This window comes from Camelus dromedarius, chromosome 1 (assembly GCF_036321535.1).
Source record: "Camelus dromedarius isolate mCamDro1 chromosome 1, mCamDro1.pat, whole genome shotgun sequence".
NCBI lineage: Eukaryota > Metazoa > Chordata > Mammalia > Artiodactyla > Camelidae > Camelus > Camelus dromedarius.
Genome location: NC_087436.1, coordinates 85,263,674 through 85,289,684, shown reverse-complemented (window position 1 = coordinate 85,289,684; position 26,011 = coordinate 85,263,674). Strand labels below are relative to the sequence as shown.

The 26,011-nt window shown below is 41.5% G+C and overlaps 1 protein-coding gene across 1 annotated transcript; it reads left to right on the top strand.

The window, feature by feature from the left end:
• The first annotated feature begins 8,571 nt into the window (after positions 1 to 8,571).
• SRD5A3 (steroid 5 alpha-reductase 3) lies at positions 8,572 to 24,080 on the top strand. The gene is made up of 5 exons (XM_031434442.2): positions 8,572 to 8,879; positions 15,463 to 15,605; positions 17,451 to 17,648; positions 20,302 to 20,436; positions 21,317 to 24,080. The coding sequence occupies exons 1-5, from the start codon at positions 8,659 to 8,661 to the stop codon at positions 21,574 to 21,576; spliced, it is 957 nt and encodes a 318-aa protein (XP_031290302.1). The 5' UTR covers positions 8,572 to 8,658; the 3' UTR covers positions 21,577 to 24,080.
• The last annotated feature ends 1,931 nt before the right edge of the window (positions 24,081 to 26,011 follow it).

The following is a 26,011-nucleotide window of genomic DNA, read 5'->3' as shown; positions in this document are numbered from 1 at the left end:
TAACTTCAACATCTTTGGTCCTTTTATAGGCACACCAGGGTATCTTCTCTGCCAAGAACAAGTCAGGCATCCTAAGGAGTTGCTCTCTCATCCACAGAACGGGTGCTAATGCCACCTCATAGAGTCAAGGTGCTGATTAAACCAGAATGCACTTTAAAAACAAGGTCTGATATATAATAAAAATTATGAAATGTGTACACCAGAAATTGACACATTGTAACTAACTATACTTCAATTAAAAATAGAAGTTGTGAAATGTAAAGCACATAAAATATGAACTACAATCAAAAGAAAAATAGACAATAGAAGCAGACACATAGATGATTCAGTCAAATAGAAAGACACAATAATCCTTAATGGGTATGGACCCAATAACAGCTTCAAAATATAGAAAGAAAATGAATAAAAATCAATAAATAAAGGAAAAGACAGGCAAATCCACTATCATCCCTATATATTAGCACATCTCCTTCATGAAATCACACAGCAAGCAGACAAGAACATATAAAATACTTGAATACTATTAACCAATTTGATTTAATTGATATTTATGAAATACTATGCTTAACTACTATAGAACACACTTTCTTCTCAAGTACACTTAAACATTTACAAAATACCATATATTGGAACATAAAGCAAATCTCAACACATTCCAAAAGATTGGTATCACACAAAAATGTTCACTGACCACAGCAGAATTAAAGTAGAAATCAATAATGAAAAGACAACTAAAAAATTGAGGGAAGAAGTCTTAATGGAAATTGGAAAATATTTTAAACTAAACAATAATGTATCAAAATTTGTGGGATGCAGATAAAGCAATGTTTAGAAGGAAATTTGATAGTTTAAATGCTCATTAGAGAAAAAAGATTTCAAATCAATGATCTAAGGTTTCATCTCAAGAAGCTAGAAAAAAATAGTAGTTACACTCAAGAAATGAGAAACATGGGAAGATAAGAACAAAAAAAATTAATGAAATAGAAGATAAACATAAAATAGGGAAAATCAACAAATCAATATTTAACTCTTTGGAAACATTAATAAAAGTGATAAAACTCTACCAAGACTGGTAAAGAAAATATAAATCATCAATACTAGAAAAAAAAGAGAACATCACTATAGATCCCTACTGATGTTAAAACGGAGACAAGATTATTATAAATAATTATAATTAGTAAATATGACTATTCTGAATAACTATACAACTTAAGAGAAATAGACAAATTTACTGAAAAACACAACTTTCCTAAAGTGATACAAAAGTAAACGTAACTCTTAGTCCCAAAGAAAACTCCAGGCCTAGATGGCATCACCAGTAAATTCTATTAACATTTCATGAAAAAGTAAACCATTCCCATACAAATTCTTTCAGAGAAAAGAGGAAGAAAGAACAATTTCCAATTTGTTTCATGAACTAACAGGGCACTGATACCAAAACTTAATACGGACATTACAAGAAAAGAAATTTATAGACCAGTATCCCTCATGAGAAAAGACATTAAAAAAAAACCTCATCAAAATATTAACAAATCAAACCCAACAACATATAAAAATATACCAAATCATAACCAAATGAGGTTTATCCCAAGAATGTAAGGTTGGTATATTTTTCATAAATCAGTGAAATTAATTACCTTAAGAGAATACAGTTGACCCTTGAACAACATGGATTTGAACTGCCAGGGTCCACTTACATTTAGATTTTTTTCAACAACCTGTGATTGGTTAACTCCTCCAATATGGAGGAACTGCAGATACAGAGGAATGCTGGATATGGATGGATCAATTACAAATTACACATGGATTTTCAGCCTCACAGAGGGTTGGCATCCCTAATGCCCCCATGTTGTTAAGGGTCAACCGTAAATTTAAAAAAATACATGATTATCCCAGTAAGTGCTTAAAAATTATATAATATTCAGAACGTTTCATGATTAAAAAATTCTAATAAAACTTGAAATAAAGGGAACGTTTTCAACCTAGCAAAAGGTATTTATATAAAACCTATGAATAATATCATATTTAATGGTGAAAAACTGAATGCTTTGTCCTAAAAATCAGGAATGAGGCAAGAATTCCGACAAGACAATGATGTTTCCTCTCACCACTTCTATCCAACATTGTACTTGAGGTTTCACCCATTCCATAAGGCAATAAAAATAAATAAGAGCCATCCAGATGAGGAAGAAAGAAGTAAAATGGTCCTTATTCACAGATGACACGAATACAGAAAATCCTAAAGTAGCTACAAACTCTTAGAATAACTAAATTTTGTAAGATAAAAACTTTTACCTTAACTTCACTTAATCCTTTTCTTTTTTTTTTTTTTTTTTTTTTTTTTTGATGCTCTTCCTTTCTTTATGTAGATCCAAGTTTCTGACTTACATTGTTTTCCTTCTCTTTAAAGAATTTCTTTTAACATATCTTGCCAGGTAGGTCTACTGCTGACAAATACTCACAATTTTTGTTTGTCTGAGAAAGTCTTTATTCCTCTTTCACTCTTGAAGAAGAAACCTATGAATTATTTGAATTAAATGTTGTATATGGTATTAGGTAAGGGTCAAGAATATATATTTTTCTTATGTGGATGGCCAATTGCTCCAGCACTGTTTATTGAGAAGACCTTTTTCTTCACTGTATTGCAAGGGACCTTCATCATAAATCAAGTAATCAATATATGTTGGTCTATTATGGGATCACTTTTATTTCACAAATCTATGTATCCTTACACCAATACTACACCTAATTCTAATTATTATAGCTTTATATTAAGTCTTGAAATATGATCACTTAAACCCTCTTTTCCTTTTTTCAATTTTCTCTTGGGCTTTTTTAAGGTCCTTTATTTTCCATATATATTTTAGATTCATCTTACCAATTTCCACAAAGTTCTTGCTGGGATTTCAACTGCAGCTATGTTGAATAATTAGATCAATAGAAGAGAAATTAACATCTTAACAACACTGAATTTTCCAAAAGAGAAAAATGATCTGTTTCTCCATTTATCACATTTATTTATTTTTCTCAAGCTCACATGGAACATTCACTAAAATAAACCACATTCTGGGGTGTAAGACACCCCTTAACAAATTTTTTAACTAGGAATCATACAATGTCTGCTCTCAGATCACAGCAGAATTAAGCCAGAAATCAATAACAAAAAGATAACTGGAAATTTTCAAAATACGTGGATATTAAACAAAACACTTCTAAATAAAACATGGGCCAAAGAAGAAATCTCAAGGAAACTTTTAAAATATTTTGCACTAAGTGAAAATGAAAACACAGCTTGTCAAAATTTGTGGGAAGCAGCAAAACCAGTGCATAGAAGGAAATTTATAGCATTGGATGTATATATTCGAAAAAAGGAAAGATCTAAAATCAATAATCTATGTTTCCACCTTACAAAACTAGAAAAAGAACAGCAAATTAAGCCCAAAGTAAGCAGAAGGAAAGAAATAATAAGAATTAGAGCAGAAATCATTGAAATTGAAAACAGGAAATCAATAGAGAAAATTAACAAAATCAAAAGCTTGTTCTTTGAAAAAACTAATAAAACTGATAAGCCTCTAGCCAGGCTAAGAAGAGAGAGAATACAAACTAGTAATATCAGAAATCAAAGAGAGGACATCTCAACAGAGCCCATGGACATTAGCAAGATAATAAACAAGTATATGAGAGCTGTCTACACTTTCTGATCATTCTTCTATAAACCTAAAACCGCTCTAAAATAAAATTAAGTCTATTAATTAAGAGGGAAAAAAAACCCTAAGACATGTCTTATCAGCAAGGTTGAGCATGGAAGGGTGAGGAGAAGCAGATTATTATCTTACTGGGTGGGGACTAGGGCATATGGTAACAAAAAGTGCTTGTGCTTGAAAAACATACTGCATGAATAAATATGATTTCCAAGTAAGGTTACATTCTGAGGTACTGAGGGGTATAACTTCAACATAATAAATCTTTGTAGGACCCAACCCACAACATGGGGGATGGAATGGAAGGCATAAGACAAAGCTGGACCTTAGGGCAGAAAAGGCATCGACCTAGAGCTGCTGAGAGCAAACAGGCCAAGAGAATGAAGGGGAAGCCATGGCCCAGGCTCAGTTACGGGGTAATAAAGACAAAGTGGACCTTGAAGACTCAGACAGAATGCTGATGAGAGCTAGGTGGGGAGGAGCAGGCCCAACAGCTGTGCCAGGATTTATATTAGGGCTGGAGCAGTCAGATTAAAGTCGCCGGCTCAGGCTTGAGTGGCAAAAGGAGGTAAAGACAGGAGTGGCCATCAATATAACCATAGATGCATAGAGCGCCCCCATGAACGATCTTTTCTGGGAAGCAGGTATTCAGATCACCTTCTGAGAGTGAAAGGTGAGAGGACAAAGTGCCAGGGGATTTGGATGGAGAAGACTGTGAAGACCCAACGCAGGATGATGGCCTCGGAATTTGACAAAAAGCAAATGAAAGGACCGTCAGGTGGCTTGGCGTGTCCCATGAATTCAGGTCATGAACCCATCCTGCTCTGTAGCTCTGATAGAAAGTGGGTGGTTGAGTCCACACAGGGTTGGGGGTTTGCAAGACTACTGCAAGAGAAAACCAGGAATGAGCACTGGGGTGTGTGTGTGGAGTGGGAAGTATAAAAAAAGCACCAACGGAGCATGAATTCAGGCTGGGAAGAAAAAGAAGCAAAGCATCCGCATCTCAGAAGCATTCACTCCTCACTCCCCACTGCCAGAGTTTTCCTTTAGGCCACAACCAAACTTTCACAGAAGCTTCTACCTGCTCTCCTGCCTTTCGCCTTGCCCGGGCCCTGATCCCATTCACTCTCCACCCTGCTGTCAGAATAAGCTGAAAAGTCTAATCATGCTACTCCTTTGTTTAAAATTCAATCACTGCCATGGCCCAAATATAAGCAGATGCAGTGTGTTGTACATCAAGGTGACAGCAGACATAGGATGCTGTACACCTAGGTCTTCTGTTCAACCAGGGAAGCCAAATCACGTAGACAAAGAAGCAGCGGCATCAAATCAGAGAAGCCTGCAGCTGATGTCAACACTCTACCTGCTTGCAAAGTGTGAACAAAGATAACTTCCTACAGAGTGGGATTTGATGCAACACCACCACCATCATCACCAAAATAGGACCTTGCTGGTGCTGCTTCCTTGGTCTAAAAGGTTCTCTTTCCCTTTTTTCCTCTTCATCTACTAGGAACTCTCACCATTCTTCAAGATCTAACTTCCTTCACTGACCACCCCAGTTAGAAATGACCTGTCCACCCATTTAGCTCTTATTCTCTTCTTCGTTGTGGTTATTTTTCAAATGTACATGAAATAAGCATTTCTGAACATCTGTGTGACAGGTGGTGTGTGAGGTGCTTTCATTTAGATCAATCTTACTGGATCTCTTTCAGAAAGACTGTCTCATGCCCACTGTACAGATGAAGAAAATGCAGAGAGTTGCAAACACTTGTTGAGGACCTATTCTGTGCACAGAGCTTTCCATACAGAATTTCACTCAACCATCACAGCAGCCCATGAGATGGCTTCTATCTTAGAGGCGACCGTAAGTTACTCAGCTGATTGTTAAGTAGCAGAGCTGTCAGTCTAACCCAAGTGTGTCTGCCTCCGAAGCCCCTGGGCTTTTCTCTCTGATACAGTGTTCAGGGAGCCTATGATCTCGGCCCGGTGGACCCCTCCCCATAGCTTATTGTATGAAACTTTATACACAGTAGAGGTTCAGTAAATTTGTTCACTCATCCATGCATTCATTCAGTCATTCCATAGATATATACTGAGTACCTTTGTGTTCCAGGAGGCACGGGTGTGCTTCTTAAATTAAGAAATGAATGTATATGGCATGGAATGTGGTGCCAAGGGCTATGCAGAAATATAAAGGGAGTGTGGGAAGTGGGTAGAGGTTCTGTCTCTGGACTGTCTGTTATACCCCACTGTCTATTTGTCTATCTCTGCTTTCACACCACATGGACATACCACTGCGTCTCTGTACTAGCCTTGATATCTCATGAAGCAAGTCCTCTAACTTTTCTATCTTCAAGAGAGCCTTGGCCATCTTTAGCCCTTCCTACCTCCATATAAACTTTAGAATCAGCTTCTTAAGTTCCACGAAAAGCTGGGGTTTGATTGGAATTACATTTATTCCATAAATCAGCTTGGGGAGATTTGTCATTTTAACTATCTTGAGACTTCCAATCTGTGAGCTTAGTATATCTCTCCTTTAAAATGTCTTCTTTGAAAAATTGTGCTCTACGCTGGAATTTGACACAACATTGTAAAATGACTATAACTCAATAAAAAAATGTTTTAAAAAGCCTTCTTTAATATCAGTAACATTTTATTTTATTTGAAGACTTCATACCTTTTATTAGATTTAATCCTAGATACATAATAGTTTATTGCCATTGAAATGGTATCTTTAAAACATTATTTTCTGTTTGTTACTGGAAAATAGAAATGATCAATATTTAGAAATTGGTTTTTGTATCCAGCAACCTTACCAAACTCTATTAGTTCTAATATCTTGTCTGTAGACTCTACTGGAGTTTTATATTATCTTCAAGTAATGACAGCTTGTTTCTTAGTTTGCAGTCCTTAGACCTCATTTCTTTTTATTTACTGAGCTGGCTAGGGCCTTCAGGAAAACACAGACTCCAAAGGTGACTGGATTTAGTTTCACAGTGTGAAGGTAGAGCCAACCAGATTTGCTGACAGATAGTATTTGGGCTGTGAGAGCAAGGGAGGAATCAAGGTTGAGTTCAAGGTTTTGGGCCTGAACACTTAGAAAAATGGCACTGTCATTTACTGTAGGCCAGGCCAGAGGTTGGTTGATTATACAGTGCTGGTAATTAAATGAAGGAAGACAAAAACTGATTGCTACTTATTGACAATGATGTTTCTAAAAGATTTTAGCCTGGTTTTGCACTTTTGAAATAACACAGTCTAGTAAGGATTTAAACATTAACAAATGCTCTCAAGTGGATCCAACTTGGGGTTTCCTATTCAGCCACTGACCTCTGCAGGGGGCTTGGCTGAGTATGAGCTGTGCACTCCGATTAAAATCCAAACCAAAAAATGGGATAAGTTTATCTTTCCTGTTTCTATACATACACACACACACACACACACACACACACACACACACGAAAACACAAAAACACACCTTGTTTTGCAATCTTTACCCAGGTCAGGTAACTACAAAAGAACTTCCAACCCAGGAAACTTGGTCCCTGCAATGCACTTCCAGGTAGCTCGTCTGGAAAGATGTCATGGAAAGGCCAGCTGCATTTCTACGGGGTTAACCTAAGCACAGTGAAGAAACAATGAAGGGGGCGACCCCTGCAAATGAGACCCTGGGTCATTACAAAGAGACCTCATTGTTTCAGCTGGAAAAACAAGATGACCATCCTTCAGCACGTAGCTCTCAGGTAATTCGTAAAACCTGAGGTCCTTGCATAAAGAAGCAAAACTTCAAGAAATTGGCACATTTAACAATCCAAAGGACTGTTCAAGCCACATTAACTTTCGCACCCAGTTCTTTGATGCTTATTCAACACACATGTAGGGTATCTCACTGGGGTAAGGATTGGCGCTCCCTTCCACCACCCCACACCTGCCATTCAAACTTAAAAATGTAAGCTCCAGAAAGGGAGGGATTATCCTGTAAGCCTCTCTGTTCTCAGTGTCCAAAACAATGCCTGTCACATAACAGGCATACAATAATATTTTTTTGAATTGACATTTTCAAGGCTTCAAAAAATATTACTGAAAAGAGTTAAATTTTCACTTGTCCTAACTGAAAATCACCGTTGTTTAAAACTGATGAGTCAAGAAAAATAGCACTGTATCTACAGGGAAGTAAATGTCAGAAGAAGCGATGATGCAGTTAAAAACTTTGCCTCTAAGTAGTGGAACTCTAGTAGGGAGACGCCTGCAGTTTTTAAAGGACAGTTTTTACCACCTTCATTTCTGTATTTGCAAGTGCTTTGCTGATTTTCTACTTTATGTGTTTAAATTATACACATTCCCAACATCCTAATACAATTACTCATTTTTGTGTATGACCCACTTTATCCATATACACACATTCATATGAATATAGTTGTTTGCAATCATAGCTATACATTTAATAGCCATTTTTTTCACTTAACCTATAGTTTCAGTTATCATTAACTTTCCGTGTTTCTAGAGTCTTCATAATTATCATTTTAATGGCTTCATGATATTCCAGTGTGTTATTGTACAATAATTTAGCTAAATACCTTAAGGTGGAACATTCTGGATTGTTTCCACTTTTCCATTGAAAATAATGCTGCAGTGAAGACGTGCAGACAAGTTGTCTTGTTCGTTCCGCTTCTTTGAACCATATTATTGAATTATATTCTGGGGTTCCCTCTGGACACCTCTGACAGACTACAGAGAGCCACTAGCCACCACCAATGTGACCTGGACGCGCGAAGGCGCCCGGCGGGGCGGAGCCTCGGTCCAGGGGGCGGGGCCCGGGCGGGGCCGAGCGCGTCCCCACCCCGCGCTGCGTCACCGACGTCCCGCCTGGCTGAGCTCGGCGAGCTGCTCACGAGTGGCGACTGTCCGCCGGCGGGCGGTCCGGGCCCCGGGAGCGCGGACGCGGGGCGCGCCTGCCATGGCTCCCTGGGTGGGGACCGAGCTCTCGGCGCTGAACCCGCTGCGTGCCGTGTGGTTCACACTGGCCGCCGCCTTCCTGCTGACTCTACTGCTGCAGCTCGTGCCGTCCAGCCTGCTCCCGGGCTGCGCGGTCTTCCAGGACCTGATCCGCTATGGAAAAACCAAGCATGGGGGGCCGCCGCGCCCGGCCGCTTGCCAGGCCTTTGATGTGCCCAAGAGGTAACCGCGCCCCGGGCGCGAGCCCCGTTGCCAAAGGGCGGAGAGCCGGGGGCGCCCGGCTCGGGCAGCCGGCAGGGGGCAGCAGAGGCGGACGCAGGCCCGGCGCGGACCAGCCGGGGAGGCCCGCACCGGTTCCCCGACCGGCGCGAACTAGGCCCGCCCGCCGGCACTGCCTTGTCCGCTGCGTAGCCCCGGGGGCGGAATCCCCGGAGTGTCCGCCCACACGGAGGAAGCTGAGCCGCACGCATCCTCGAGGGCACAGGAACGTGCACTTGTGGACGCACGTAGCCTTAACTTCGGGGGGAATGGCAGTGCTTCCAGATTTAGGCCTGGTCACCAGGCGGCAAGTTAAAGTCTCTTTTGTCCCCATATTCTCTCTTTCTCCTCCCCTGCACTCTAGGGACTCAAATCTAACCTGAGGTCGCCGGAACTCGCTAGAAATGAAAGCAGGCCCTCGGTTCACGCCTCTATGCCCCCTGTTTGTCTCTCCGACCCTCGCAGTCTGGATGGAGGGCGAGACCCTGGTCTCCAACTGGCGCCACCTCCTTGGCCGCACTGACCCTCCTAACCCGCACCTCGGCAGGTGCCCGGAGATGGCATATTTTAGGCAAGACTGGTCCCTAAGCACCGTTTGACTTTGAACAGATACCATAACTAAGCTCAGCGAAAGATTAAATCATTATGGCTTAAGTAGAATTCTTTCAGAAATTGTGAGTCGTGTTATAGTTTTTGTTTTTTACTTTGAATTCAGAACATAGCCGGGAAGAGTCAGCCAGAGACTTCTAGATGGTAGGAATATACCAGTGGCTTTTCTTGGCGATACATCCTCAATTGGCACTTAGGAAGGAGTCTGGAGGAATGTGATAGGGTTTCCGATGTATGAAAACATCTTGGTTATCGCTTAAACCACTCAGAGGCAGCCCCCCAGATCCGCAGACAAGAAAGGGGCTAAGGGTAACTTGGCTGCTGGAACGTGGCTTCCCACTTTTGACTGTTGGAGGAAGATTCACCAGGTGTTAACCCTGAGAAGGGAGACCTAGGGTAAAGGGAATGCGGCCATGGGAGAGGGTAGGCTATTCAAACAGAATGGTTAAACGTCCTATTTCTTAGAGGCTCTTTTTAAATGAAAATTTCCTGTCATCATATTTTTAATCAGGTTTTGATTGCAGTAAGTACTTTTCTACGTCATAGCAGGGGGTGTTCCTAGATTGTCATTGTTTTTAATGTTATGAAGTGAAGAAAAAGATTATTGCATTTGAGAGTGTGAATTCTGACATTTATTTTCTGAGTTTTAAAAAAGGTACTAGTGCTTCTGGATTAAAGGGCACATTTCAAATCATTCCCTGCACTCTGCCTGTTACTACTCATATAATGACAGACTAGAAACAGATTTTGTACCTTATTCGTTACTACAAAGTTGGTGATCTTTGGGCTTCGTGTAATTTTTACTGTATTATGAAATAATTTACATCGTTTTATTCTTCCAGAATTCTAGAATGGATCCTTCTGTGGGGTTTTGTTTGGCTTTTTTCTAAATTTAAACTGAAACTTCATTTCATGCTAGAGAAGGTACAGCAAATCCAGGCCAATAATGAAAGGCAAAAGTGTCTAGATGCTATATTTAAATATTTTTCCTTGTTCAAAATTCAGTAGGACTCTTCAAGGTGAAAATAAGCCTATAATTTTTACACTTAGAAATAGGAAGCTGTAAGTCACATTTCTGCACCCAAGAGCGTAGGTGATTTTGTTTGAGATTTTCTTTTTCTCCTGAAGGGGCAAGAATTAAACCTTAAATTAGTTTGTGCAATGTTTGATTCCATTATCCCTGTCCAGTAGGTTTTTTTTTAAATTAAGGTGATAGTTGCTTTTCTTGTTTTCCTTTTGGTTCCTAGAGTTTTGATTTCCCAGAAAGTCTGAATAGATACATGACTTCGAACATGAAGCACAATACTCTTAACTTGTATAGCGCATATGGAAGTATTTCTTCTGTTTCTAATATTTCAAAATGTTATTGAAATACTGCAATTGAATTGAGCTCTAGAACAAAGAGAACTGTCCAGACTTTCCCTAATGGGGTTCAGGGGTCCTAACCAGCAGTCCAGGGGATCTGCGCATAGAATTCCAGGCAAATTGGAGTGGAAAAAAGTACATCTTTATTTCACTAACCTCTAACTGAAATTCAGCATTTCCTTAATGATGAATGTAATCAACAAACCATAGAAGAATTAGCAGTACCTGCAATTTTGTGATAATTTTTTTAATATATTAAAAACACTGAAGAGATCTCAAAACATTATTTTCGTCAGTATAAGAATACTATAGTAGTAGTCTCCATTAGATCTTGTTACTTAATACATTAAGAAGCACATATGTTACTATAGCACAAATGTTCCTTAGTGGTTGTGTTACCTATATTTCAATATAATTGGGTTTCTTTGTAATCCCTATGTATTTTATGCTTGGGAAGGAGCCTGTAGCCTTCACCAGACTGCCAAAGGGGTCTACGGAAGGAAAATATTATGAGACCCTGCTCGAGACCGTAAACTTGCGATACATTTACATTTGTCTTGTTTGTTGCCATGTCCCTGGCTCAGTGCCTGACAGATAATAAAGTCTTTGATCAGTGTTTTGAATGAATCAAAAAAGAGAGATGTGGGGGCTTACTTGCTTTGTTGATTAACATTCTGCTTTCTCTGAGAGTAACTTTGGATGAATTACCTTCCCTTTAGTTCATTTGTTTAACCAGTGTTTGTAGAGTGCTTACTGTGGGCCAGGAGCTTTTCCAGGTTCCTTGGAGCTTTTATTTTTATCAGACAGTAAGTATGTAAACAAACCTGTAAAACATGCAATATAATTTCAGTTGATAATAAGTGCTTCAGAGGAAATCCAGCATGGTTACTTGATCATGAGCAAGATGGGGGTGGGGTGACAGCATTGGAAAGATAGATTAGGAAAGGGCAGGGCAGGAGGTGAGTTCATTTCAGGAGGCCAGGACAGATGGCCCTCCAGGGCCTTACAGACCATGGTGGAGACTCGATTTTATTGAATGTATGGAAAGTGGCTTGAGAATGGGGAAGGGGGCATGGCATTTGTGATTTATGTTTGAAAGGGTGGGTGGAGAAGGCTGGATAAGAGGCTGTTATGGTGGTCCAGGCAGGAGGTGGTGGTGTGGGCTAGAGTGTTAACATAATAGCACCTGTTTGTCATATATGTGGTGATGAAATTAAAACACGTAGCACAGGGCTAGGTACCTACTTAGAACTCAGTAACCATTATCTGCCTTTCTTTGTTAATTCCTAACTCCCCTAACTGGTCCTGGGACAAGTTCTGGCAATTAGCATGTATGTATTAAGTCAGATCATATCTCCTGGCTCAAAACCATCCAGTGGTTTCCAGCTCACTCACAGGAATTGTGAAAGACCCTATACAGTCTGGTCCCCACCACCTCACTGACTTTGTCTCCTGTAGTTTGCCCCCCATGTGGCTCCAGTCCAGTTTCCTGGGCTTCCCTGCTAATTCTTTCTCCCACCTCAGGGCCTTTGCACTGCCTGTTCCTTCTGCCTGGAAGCTGTTCTCCCAAATAGCCAGCTGGTTTATGCCCTCATTTCTGCTCAGATATCCTCAGTAAGGAATACCCTATCTATCCCTTTTGAAAGTATGATATTACCATCACCAGCATTCCTTCTTCTCTTTCCAGCATTAGTTTTCTCAGTAGCAGTTACCACCTACTGACATGCTATAAAATTTACTTCTGTGTGTAACTGCGTATAAGCTCCATGAGGGCAGGAATTGCTGTCTGTTGGGTTCGTTACTGTATCCCCAGAGCCTGGAGCTGTCCCTGGCTTATGATAAGCAACAAAATGTGTGTTAAATCAGAAGAGTGCTTGCTGGGTGCCCAGGCCTCTGTTACCATAAGGGTCACCCTGTCCTTGCTCCCAGGGGCTCACTTCAATTAAACAGTGTCCCCCAGGGAGGGGGGAGAGGGAGGGTGTCTGGAATAGAAGGAAGTGAAGTTTTTAGATCTGCTTTTGAGGCTACAGCTGAGTCTTTTAAAAGAGATACAACCTTGAATAAGGAGTAGAACGTATTTATTCTAGCGGGAAGTCAGCGAGCAAAACAAAAGATAGAATGTGCAAGATAATAAGAATAAGAAAAATAATCTGCCTGTCAGTCAAAACCCCATGGCACAAGTAGGGCCCCGCAAGATGTGGCTTAGCAGCTTATATCAAACATACTTCAGTGACTTGGTTGACTTAGGGTTTGTCATATAAATTGGTACAATGTGGGGCCCGAAAAGCAGGTTCAGCAGAGTCTAGATTGAATGAAGAGGAGCACAGCTGTGCGATTTAACTTCAGAGTTATCAGGGCTGAGTCTGGAGCCAAACACTGCCACTTACTGCGTGACCTTGAATAAGTAACTTAACCTTGAGCCTTCATTTTCTTATCTGCCACATGATGATAACCACGTAAGCTTCACAAGATTGTTGGGAAGATGAAATAATCTTAACTGGTCTCCCCACAACTAGTCTATTCTCTTACCTAGTTGCCAGAGGGATTTTTTTTTTAACTTAAAGAAGAGTGAAATGGATGAGCAATGCTGTTTTTTTGTGTGATAAAATATACATGACAACAGTGGTATATGTGGTAAAGTGGTAAAACTTTAACCCTTTTTGAGTATACAATTCAGTGCCTTTAAGTACATTCACGTCGTTGTGCAACCACCATCCATTCCAGAACTTTTCCATCAGCCAGAGGGATTTTTAAAACATAAATTATACTTCAAGTCACTCTGTTCAGATGGCTCCCCACCACACTTAATAAAAGCAGTGTCCTTACAGGGCCCTAGAGTGCCTGCCCCTCCTGCCTCGAGCCCTAGCCCTCTCCACACAGGTGCCCTTTATTCCTCAGGGCCTCTTGTGGTGGTGGTTTCCTCTGCCTAGAAAACTCTTTCCTCAGAAATTCCCAAGGGTTACTCATTCTAGCCAAGTGTCCCTTCCAGAGGGTCATCCATGACCACCCATCAGCACGGCCTCCCCTCTGCACTCTGTCCCCTCTCCAGCATGGGGCTAGAGGTCTGCTGAAAGGTAAACTTCACTGAGGCAGGCACCTGGTCTGTTTGCTCACTGCTGAGTCACTGCCCCAAGAACATTGCCTAGCACATTGTAAGTGCTCAATAAATGTTTGTTTAATATGAAGTAGGTAAAGTAACTGATCCAGACATTTCTCCTCAGAAGCCGGCCCTTCCCCTTTCCATGGGAGCCCTCAGGGCAAGGGCTACTAATACTCTGTTCTGTTGACTCAGACCAGACCTGAGCTCAGTTCTAGGAAGTATGTCTTAAGGAAGACCCAGAGAGGCACCCAAAAGCCAGGGGTCTGGGGATGGGGACGAGGGGGCAGAATTGATGCTCATGTACGAACTGTGGAGGAAACGAAGCTCTTGAGTCCGGAGATCAGAATTGGGAATAACAGGACATCTCAGAGAGGACAGCCCCAGCGATAGAACTTGTAACACTAGTAGGGAGAATTAAGTGGGTTGCTGTGGAATGATCATCTTAGATCAGTGTTGTGAGACTGGGTTGTGGGCATGGTTGGGGGTGCTGCGAGTTCTGACAGATACAAGCATATTCTGGATCAACTGGAAGAGGAGTCCCTGAGACTCTGTGCAGTCCTCTTGACTCCAGGCCCTCTTACTTCATCACAGATTAACAAGACAAGAAAGAGGCAGACTTAATATAGCTGTGATGCACCGAACACCAGGGAAGGCCCGATGACCTCCAGGCACCCTGCAGAGTCAGAGGTTTTGAGTTGATTTGAACAGAGACAAGTAGTGTAGGTAAAGAGACCTCAAAAGAACCTGTGTTAGCCCTTGTGCCATATTAGGTGATTTTATTGTGGCAAACAACGTCTTTCACACTAAATTAACATTGCTAATCACTAATTTCAATTTTTATTGGCTTTGTGGTTTTATTTCAGTTGTTACTATGTTGATTTCAAAATAAGTGCTATGCTTGTCTGAGAGCTATACCCATCAGGAGTTGATAGTTTATGAGTTAATATTTGTCATGTTATTATAAAAGTAATTTAAGTCAACACAACTTAGGAAACACTGAATCAGAAGACCTTTAAGATTTCTTGTAACCCCTAAGAGTCTTACTGTGCAAATCTTGTGTAACAGTTCTATGGCTGTTGCAACAACATTACTCAAGATTTAAACATCTTCCACAGATTTGGCTTGTGTTAGCACAATGTGGGCTGTCTCTGCCAGGCCCTGGGGCCCCCTGTTTTTGAGTTTGAGCCCAGTCTAGTTACCTCAAGATGAGAGATACCTAACTGACCCTCCATCTGAGTTTAATAAGATCATTCGTGTTCTTGTTAACCTCAGGAAGCCTCTTTTTCCTATGAGTTAATGAGTTCCATCATTTGAAAGGGAATTTTAAAAAATCTGTACATCTGCAGGATTCAGGTTCTATTAAAAAGCAAAACTGTACTTGGGGGCAAAGAGGGTAGGGAAACTAAAAATAGTCTTCCTGCAGAATGGCTTAAAGTGGATCTACCCTGTCACCTAACGTGTTTTCCTTCACAGGTATTTTTCTCACTTCTACATCATCTCAGTGCTGTGGAATGGCTTCCTGCTTTGGAGCCTCACTCAATCTCTGTTCCTGGGAGCGCCTTTTCCGAACTGGCTTCACAGTTTGCTCAGAATTCTTGGGGCTGCGCAGTTCCGAGGTAACAACTCCCCTGGCCAGTTCCAACCATTGCATCCTGTTCCTATCTTTCCTGCCTGTGGGGAACTGTTCTCAGTGTTTCATAGCCACTCTCAGGTTCCTCGTTGGCAGGGGCTGGGAGGTGGAGGGTGGGGCCAAGAAGGGTTCTACGCAGATCATAGGTGGATTGCCAAGGGGATGGCCCCAAGTCTTTCACTGAGACCATAGCAGAGCTGAGAGTCAGCTCTCCATCCCTGACTTCCCAGCAAGAACTGTGCTGTGAACAGAACTGGCTGCTCTCCCTCTGATATTTTTAGTGCTGTTGATAAATTTATACAGCCTTTACACTTAAGAGGAAAAGCTTTTAGGATCCCTTGGGTTTGCCTTGAAACATTTATCATGTATATAGTTCTAACCAAAATGTCTCCAGACTCCAGAAATTTGATAGGAAATTACTTTTTGATCATGGGTTAAAAATGTTTGTTATGCTGTAAGGCTTTGGTTATATAATAAAATTGACTGTAAATAGTTGTAGTTGTTGACCAGATGATTACAAAATAGCCTTTAAATTTGCCTTGCTGTGCCTCAGGTAAAAGATACACAGGACAATTTTTTAAATAAGGAATTGAAGGTGAATACCATAAAGCAGCTTCAATTAATATCAGGCAGCAGAAGAGGGGCAGAATTAGAAACAAATTGTTCTGGTGCTATCTCTGTCCTTTGTTGCAAACTGCTGGCTGCCTAGGAACAGTCCTTTTCTGTATAACCAGAGGAACTTGTTGCAAAAGATGACAGAAGGAAAGAGCTATGCAAATCTGCTTGGGAGGGGAATACACCTCAGCGAACCCCACTTCACCCAGTTAAACTTCATCTCTTCATTTGTTTACTGTGGGGCTGGCGGGGGTTTTATTTGTTTTTTAATTTTAACCTATTCCTGAAGAGTTAGAACTAGATTTTACTATATTTAAAATAGAAAAGCAGACAAAGCTAATCTACGTGATGGGTGGCTCCGAAGGGCTTACTGTTGGGAGGTTTGGGATGGGGGGCGGTGCCTGGAAGGGAGTACAAGGAGGTGCTGGTTGTGTTCTGCTTCTTCATCTGGGTGCTGGTCGTATGGGTGGGATGGGCTGGTTTAGTCTGTGAAATTCCATTAGGCTGTATCCTTATTGTATTTTTACAATGAGTGTATGAGATCACATTTTTTAAAACATCTGGATTTTTATTTTTAAAAAGTTTTAATGAATAAAAATTTATTTTATTCATTTTAAAATCAGCATTTCTTCTGACTTCTTTTAGGGCAGAGGTGTGAGAAGCAGATAGGAAGATAGATCTCAATCCTCACAGTCCCTCAAAGTATAATTTCTTTTTTTTTTTTAATATGGAAAGGAATGCACAGTTCTCCCTGTCTCTGTCCTGTCCCTCTTTCTGCCTTTGTACGTGACTGTGTCTCTTGTGCCCCCTGACCTCAGGGATCCCACCTGGTCCTGGCTCACAGGTCATGCAGGCACTGTTCCTGACCATCTTCATCTGGCATTAGTGCCAGGGACCAGAGACCGCGGTCGGGCTCTGAGTGCACAGACCCCGTCCTGGTGATGGCCACGTGACCCAGAAGGCTTTTACATCACGAAGCAGACCTGAGTTTGTCCCAGCCGTGTCACTAGCCTACTGTGAAACCTTGAGCCAAATTCCCTGACTTCACTTCCTCACTTCCACTCACTCCCTCATTGCCACAAAAAAGGGAGGTGTTAGACTCGATGACTTCTAGGGCCCTTTCCTAAGTCTGATCTGGTTTAACAGTAAGGAAAGGAGTGACGCTGGATGAGTCCCGGAGAGAGAGGTGCTAAGTGCGTTCTGCTCTGAACTGTAGGGGGTGAGCTGGCGCTATCAGCGTTCTTAGTGCTGGCCTTTCTGTGGCTGCACAGCCTGCGACGTCTCTTCGAGTGCGTCTACGTCAGCGTCTTCTCCAATGCTGTGATTCATATCGTGCAGTACTGTTTTGGACTGGTCTACTACATCCTCGTCGGCCTGACTGTGCTGAGCCAAGTGCCAATGGACGGCAGGAACGGTGAGTGGCCGCTGGGGTCTGGTGGCTGAGCCACTGGGCATACGCGAAACTCTGCAGGCGCAGCAGAAGCACTCCCCCGAGCGTTAATGGAAGCTGGGAAGTAGGAGACCTGCCCGATCCACTTTGCATTAGAGGAGTCTGGGCTCTGATTGTAGCTTTACAGAGCCAACATGCCCGAGGGTACCTCGCAGTTATACATCACAGTAACCATAACCGCCAAAACCTGAGAGAGACCGACTGAGCAGCGGTGCCTTCAGTAATGAGAGTGAAGTGCAGAGTCCTCAGGAGGCCCTGCGTGAGGATGGAGAAACGGGATGTGGGGTTTCCCTCAGTGGGGTTGAAGTTGGTCTTCAAGGTCTGGATATTTCCAGTACTCAGTGAGCTTTCTCCTCAGGTTTGATTCCAGTGTATGTTCTTTCTCTGTTGCTGTAGGACAATGAAAGGCCTCCGTGGCTCAAGGAATGACTTTAAAGGACTGCTTATTGACAGTCTTTCTCAATTTGTGAATTATTTATTGGCTCCAGCCTATCAGCCCGGATCTCCCCCATCTAATTCCTCTGACCTTAAGTCAGTCTTTCCTCCCTGAGCTTCCTGGCATCTTGGTGCCACCCGTGTCACAGTTTGAGCTGTCATTCCTGGAGAGCAGTCCTAGGTTTTCACCAAAAGGAACATTCCAAAGCACTTTGGTAACCCACTGTCTTGCAACCTATTAGCATTATACATCTTTCTTGGAGTTTTCTCTGCTGGCTGGACTCCAACGCCCACCCTACCTCCTATATAAACAGTCAAGGAAAGGTTGCCCAGACAGCCACAAAATAGCTTTTAGACACTTCTTTCCGAAGCTTTCTGAAACTTGTAAATTGCCCACCTGTCCTTCAAGAGATCATCTGCAGTCATTTGGGCAGTATGGGAACTGGTTTCAGGCACTCACTGAGAGAGAACACATGGGGCATTTGCCAGCTGCAGGGTCTGCTAGAAATGATGGGGGCTTGGGAGTCGGATGGGCCTGAGTCTGAATTCTGGCTCATTTAATAACTTCTCTGAGCCTCAGAACCTTTGTCTGGAATTAGGGACAGGTACTAATTTCAGAGGGTGCTGGTTGAAAAGGAAGTATGTCTCCTTGTCTTCAAAGTCTAGAGGGTCTGCCCCGAGTCACTTTCTATTACATTGTTCTGTTATTTTTTTCTTCAGAGTACCATCTCTACCTGAAATTATCTTGGTTATTGATTTTTTTTTTTTAACTTGTTTCGTCTCTTGCTACTAGAATGTGAGTTCATGAGGGCTGAGATCTTACCTGACTTATCTACTGCTTTATCCCTCATGAGAGATGCCATGCTTAGTAGACACTCAATAAGTAACTAATGAACAAATGAATAATTAAATACTACACAGTCTAGACCCTCTGTAAATATGAGCCTTCCACCTGCCTCCCCTTTCCTGGATTGTAATCCGAATTTACTCTTACAAATCTCTTCCCTCATAGGTAATTTCTCTGCATTCAGAGTAGGTCACTTGGCGGTGGCTTGAATGCTCAGACACTTGCTTCAACTTTTGATCCTACAGTGACTTATTCTTAAAGCCCTCTAATTTAAAACTATTTTCATGTTGTCTTTATTTTTAACTTATAAAAATAGAATCATTAATTTGTTAAGTGGCTAAGCCTAGTAAACATTAAGAGACTACAGTAGATTGTTTATAGAGAGCAAGTTTTTAAAAGAAATTAACATAGATAGACTTTGGTGGACTGTCATTAGCTGTCATCAGCTAAGTCCTACCTCCAGGTTCATATGGAATAGCTTGATCCTTGGTTCTCTTTCCTGAATCAACCTTGTAGGGGCTCCCTCTGGGCTCCAGAGCCTCAGACTCGTGCCTGTTGTCAATGGACAGCTTTGTTTCTTTAGTCGAGTCCCTGACTAGCCTGACTACTTCCTGATGAAAGTAGGGAAGTCCTTAATTTGCTCTTCTGACGCCAGTCCTTGGAAGACCTGCCCTCTTCCCATTTTCCTGGTAGCTGGAGAAGAAAGAGGAAGATGATACTTTGAATATTTCTACTCCTGAAACAAAATCTCTGTGACTAGGCTCTCTAATCAGAAAGGGATATCGTTTTGGTTTTTCTCTTGCAGTCTACATTCCTCCTCTTTTTGAGAAGCCCCACCCTTAGCCTTCACTTCCAGTGATTTTCTTCATTGGCTGGAACCAGTCAAGTCAGCATTCAAGGTTCCCCTAGCAACAGCTCAGGGTGGGGTCCTTTAGGACATGTTTTTCTGACAGCAGACTATAAGAAAGAAGACCTAAAACCAGGCTTAGGTGAAGATAATAAAGATGCAGAGTAGTCTCACTGCCAAGAGTACACCACAAGGGAGGGAGACAGAGCTGACCTCTGTGCTTGAGGCACTGGAAGAAGGAGAAAAAGGACGTGTCAGTGTGGAATTCTCTACCCGGGGCCACTGAAGTGCCCCTGGCTGAGGAGCACACCTCCTTCCCCCACAGGGCCGGTCTTCTCCCCGTATTTGGGAAATTACATCAGGATGATTTTCTAGTCATAAAGAACAGAATGGGTAGATAAATGTGTTCTGCTGACTATGATTTTTTAATTCTCCAAGTCTCTGAAATTTTGCAGCGTTGGCTAATAAGATAATTCTTATTTCTGTAGCCTATGTGATAGGGAAAAATCTCCTGATGCAAGCTCGGTGGTTCCATATCCTCGGAATGATAATGTTCATCTGGTCATCTGTCCATCAGTATAAGTGCCACGTCATTCTCGGCAATCTCAGGAAAAATAAAGCAGGTGAGACATCTTCTAAAGCCGCCGCAGGTGGATTTTAGTCCTCAGAAGTTATTTATCCATATTCCTTCACTCTTTTCTTTCCTGCTCTAAGTAGTTGGCTAATCTATCAAATACTCGTTTTGACAAGACTCTGGGTTTTGATCCTCCTGTCTGTAAAAGGAGAGCGTTTTACTGGAACGCTCTCTGGCCCCATCCAGCCCTGGCATTCTGTGACTCTATCCTGTGCCCACGTTTGGGGGCCTACCCTCCATCCATGTGTCTACCCAGCATGTGAGCACTAGTATACCATCTGAGTTGGTATCATTCCGGTGAAAGCAAAAAAACCCGACTTTTTAGTTAGCTCATGTTGACTTACCACAGGCACAGTTTTTACTGGGCTTTTGAAATATGAAGCATGGAATAGTACTGTTCACCATTTATCAAGTGCTTATTTTGTGCCAGCTGAGGGCATTATATGTGGCCTCACAGTGCTCACTTGAGGAGGGTACAATCTTATTCTCATTTTACAGATCAAGCATCTGAGGCACAGAGAGGTTAAGCAACTTATCTAAAGTTACACTGTTTATAAATGGTAAAGCTGAGTTTGAACTCAGCCTGAATTTGTAGTCTGGCTCTGGAGTCTGAGCTCTTAATTACTAGTTTGGAGGACCGTTGAAGAAGCGGGCTTTCCTTCGTGTTTATTTATAGTTATTAGTGTAATCTAAGCATGTGACTTTTTAATACCTGGTAGATTGACAATGGAAGTATGAAGGATGGTGTTTTGCCCAGGTCTGTGACAGCCTTTTCTAAATGAGTTTTTATAAATTATTTGGGGAGGGAAGTGGTAAAACTTTCTTTTGGCAACTTCAAATATTCAGGATATCTTTTTTTTCCATTTCAGGAGTGGTCATCCACTGCAACCACCGAATCCCTTTTGGAGACTGGTTTGAATATGTTTCTTCCCCCAACTATTTAGCAGAGCTCATGATCTACATTTCCATGGCTGTCACCTTTGGATTCCACAACTTAACTTGGTGGCTCGTGGTAACATACGTCTTCTTCAGCCAGGCCCTGTCTGCTTTCCTCAGCCACAAATTCTACAAAAGCAAATTCGTCTCCTACCCAAAGCATAGGAAAGCTTTCCTGCCATTTCTGTTCTAAGATAACCTCAATCAGGTGACAGGTTCAATTCCTAAAGACAAGTCTAGAGACCAAAGTACAGTTTCTGTGGAACTGTTTAAAACTCTCTGTTCCATTTCTGTACCCAAAAGTCTTCACTGAATGAGCAAAGCAATACCTCTCAAAACAATGAGTCTTCCAAGAAGAAATACTTCTGGCAGACCCGGAAGTGCTGTGTCTACTTTCTGAGATGCGTTATAACACCAATCAAGTGCTAAAAAGTAGATGAGACTTCTCCAAGCTGCTTCAGAAACAAACTAACCAAGACATACAGACAGCTTCAGACGTACACATAAAACACACACACACACACACACACACACACACACACACACACACACACACACACACAAAGGAAGAGAGAAGGTTATCTGTGGACTATAGAGCAAGCAGTATAGTGGGTGCTCAGTAAGTGCTTGTTGCATTTCAGTCAAAGCAGAATAGCCTTTAAAAATAACAACAATGTGTAATTGCACACCAGTGGATTCAGGGAAAAATGAGTTTGTTGGAGTTGGTTTATACCTTTACTTATTGCCACAAAGGCTTCCAGTTATGTAACCATCAGTAATCATCTCCCCCTCAAATCATAGCCTAACAAAAAGTTTGAAACCTCTTTTATTTAATACTTTTTTGACAGCTTTTTCAAGCGAGTACCTTAAAATAAAATATTTTTATATTTATATCTAAAAAGCCTTCATGAGTGGAACTGAGTGACACTCCGGATTGGGTAGTGCTGTAGCCTCATTCATATGTTGTTATTCACATTGGATTAATGTCTGTCTGGGTTTCTTTTAACTAATAGAATGGATCCAAAGATATTTTAAACTAAAGTTTACACTTAAAATAGCCTATGTTAAAGAAAATGCCCATGATCAAGTCAAGTGGATATAAATGCATGGTGTGAAAGTAGAAAATAATACCGTAGCCTGAGCATCACAGTAAAAACTGCATATTCATGCAGCATAAGATTTACTGGCTGATTGGGTGAGGTGTTAACTTTGTTCCTTTTATGCAGATGTCTTCTTATAGTGTACTGGGTACTAAGGTTTTGCACTAAGATGTACCATGCTCTGGGGGAAAGAACCTTATTACTAACCAGGCCCATATGGAATGCAGTCTAAGAATATCCCCCACCCCCATCCCTGGAGGGGTAAACCAAAGCTGTTAAACAGACCCTTTTAATGTGAGTTTCAGTGTATGTGTATCAGCGCATATTGTGAAGTTCTTAGAATTCTGATGTAGACTTTTCTCCCTCAACAATCAAATACCACTTCCATCAGCTGTGCATTCAAATAAATGACATACTCATTTCATTTATCATTTAGATTTGCCATCCTCAGGACCAAGACTCAGGAACAAAATTCGCTACGCTAGAATTGTGAAGCATTTTACTTTTTGGTCTTAATGTCCACATGAATGGCATAAATGATTTTTAGTAGCATATTATTGGGAGAGAAAAATGTATTTTGCTTTTGCATGCAGTTTTATACTAGGTTAGACTAGGAATTTGGCTGCTGTTCTGGAATTTCATTGTACTTTTAAGTAAAATAATGAGCATCCCCTGTGAAGGATCCTGTCGCGGTGAGAGAGCGTTTCCAGCTTGCCTCGCAGTCCCTCACACACTTCTGTCTCCTGCTCTCCCTTCCCCCTCCTTGCCCAAACACTGCATTTTTAGGTGAATACAAAACAAAAGAAATAGTGATGTCCTCAAAGGGGCTCAGAAGAAAGTCATGTGGTCTTTGATGAAAGCTCAGCCACAGGGTATAATTGAAAATTGTGCTGTGCTTGCAAGATCACAGGCAGCATTGCTCTTTGTGTTAGTGAAAATATTCCATGTGCCTAAAGGGAGAGCACCAGAGAGTTTGCAAATTCCTCAGAAATAGCTTGGGGGTGGAGAGTCTTGATTTTCCTATTGGCTTAGTTCTAAAGCTTTAATCTTTCATTTTCTGTTACTATTAAGTTTGGGGAAGTGATACTGATTTCCCATAACAGCGTTGCCTGGATTAACTACTGACTGTAAAAGTGCTGAAAATAGCCTTTGTCTTTAAGTCTCCAAGTTGTAGCTCATCCTCTTTACTAACATTTGCTTTCAGTTAGCATGGATTATTTTATCTCTGCAAAGCTTTGTTCTATATTATGTTTTTATTATTTGGTTTTTTGAGGGGGGTAATTAAGTTTAATAATTTGTTTATTTTAATGGAAATACTGGGGACTGAACCCAGGACCTCACACTTGCTAAACACACACTCTGCCACTGAGCTATACCCTCCTTCTGTTCTGTATTATATTTTTAATTCAATGAGTGGTTATTGCTAGAGTTCCTACCCCCCCAAAAAAGCTTTTGCCAATATTTTATATGAAGCTTAATAGTTTAAAGAGACTGTAAATATCTGCATAACTAAAGTTACCTGAGAACTCAAGGAGCATTCATAAGCAGTGTATCTCAAAATGAATTGGTATATTAAAGGAGATCTTAAAATAGTAAATGAACAAGTAGAAATCTTTTACACCGACCTAAGCAATTTCTGTCCACTTGCCCACATTGTCTATCAGAAAAAAATACTCAGCTGATTTTTGTTAGGTGTCTTATATTAGTCTAACCTATGATTTTTCTTTTTTGGGGGGAGGTGGTAATGAGGTTTATTTATTTATTCTAATGGAGGTACTAGGGATTGAACCCAGGACCTCGTGCATCCTAGGTGTGCACTCTGCCACTGAGCTATACCCTTCCCCTAACCTAAGATTTTTCTGATGGACAAGAAACAGTGGATGTGACAGTGATCCCTAAATAATTCACATGATGCATTCTTCATCCTTTTTCTCAAATACCAGTGGTCTAGAAAGCCATGTATTGGTTTTGGGGAAAGCAAAATGTAATTATCCAAATAACTTATAAAAAGCTACTCTTTGCACATAATTGAGAAATATCAGGTCTCTTTCTTCAAAAGAACATTTGAAGTACTTAGAAGACAAAAGAATACAAGGGGTTTCTGTAGAAAACACAAATCTGCCCCTCTGGGTAAAACCTCATAGCACATGTGCAGTTTTTATCAGGGCCCCCTGGCCTACGTGGCATCTTGCTGTGCATTAGGAAAGTTGTTACTCTAGGAACATCCCCATGAGAACAGAAATGAACCTTTGTGGGCACAAAAGGCAGCTGGTGATGGGGCTGCAGCTCAATGAGTAGAGCTTGAGCTGGATCTCAGCCCACTCACCCTTCAGACTGCTGTCCCTTGTGCAGTGCACAAACCGCACAACCTTCCACGGAGACCCTGCTCATCGTGCTGCCTGTCTGCAGATTCTGTTCACTCTTGAAGAAAACAAGACTATATCACATGGAATCATCTCATTGAGAAAGATAAGAATAAACTAGGAGAAGGGGGAAGTAACTCCACAAAACATCTGTACTTCCACGCACAAAAAGAGGAGTTCGGTGGTTAGCAGGTAAGTGACCCTTAAACAACAGAATGTCTGCTCAAACGCTGGGATGCCAGCCCCAGGTGGAGAGATTTTGCTTCTCTGACTACCAGCTCCTGTCTTTCCAGCTTATTCTAGTACAGTAGCTCCAACAGTATTTCCATCTCATCGGGACCTCCAATCTATTGATGTCAAGACATGGCTATTGTCCTTCACCTCTCCTGAATTTTTTCTTACCTCCTTAACCCTGCTTAAATTGCAAGTGAATCACTCTAATTCATCCCTTTGTATATATCCCCAACTCTCTGTCCTCCCCACATTGCTTCTTCCTGCTGATTTCACCAAGGCACACCCCTGGTTAAATTCAACCCTCCTTCCTTTGCGTGTGCATCTGTGCAGCTGGACTATGGCAGGAGAAATATAATCCACAGACAGCCCCTTTAAATCCAGGGCCGCTGACCTCAAGGGGTCCTCACTGCTGCGGTCATGCTAACATCCCTAGTCCATTCACTCTCTCAATGCTGATTATGCCACATCTCTGTCCTCAGGGAAATGAAGCTGTTGGAAGAGAACTTCCACAGGTTACCACCACCACCTCCACGCAGCTAAGCATCTGCCTGTGTGTGCGGTCTGCCATCACTATTGCTGAAGGATACTTTTTTTTTAAAAGGATGTAAAATCATGATTCTTGTACAAATGTAAAACGAACATATACCAAAGATTTTATTGAACTCATTAATTAATGAAGGAACCAGTGAGATGTTGGAAGCAGTTCTAAGAAGAATTTCAAAGAGCAGCACATAGGGATAATGAGGCATGCCAAAAGGAATTTGCTTAATAAACGCAAACTAGCTTCAGTAGTTGGGGAGGGAAATCAATTGTGCTTCCATTGGACAAAATTCTTTTGTATATATATGGAAAAGAATTTTTTGCATTCCTACCAACTGTGACTTACAAAGTTGCAAAATAGCTCAAAGGCAGGGTGCAGGGTAACCTGAAG

Bases quoted from the DNA above. Each gene is read 5' to 3' on its own strand.
- SRD5A3 (XM_031434442.2), top strand. From the start codon at position 8,659: ATGGCTCCCTGGGTGGGGACCGAGCTCTCGGCGCTGAACCCGCTGCGT. The intron at 8,880-15,462 runs GTAACCGCGCCC...TTTCCTTCACAG, and splicing joins GCCTTTGATGTGCCCAAGAG to GTATTTTTCTCACTTCTACA. The intron at 20,437-21,316 runs GTGAGACATCTT...TTTCCATTTCAG, and splicing joins TCTCAGGAAAAATAAAGCAG to GAGTGGTCATCCACTGCAAC.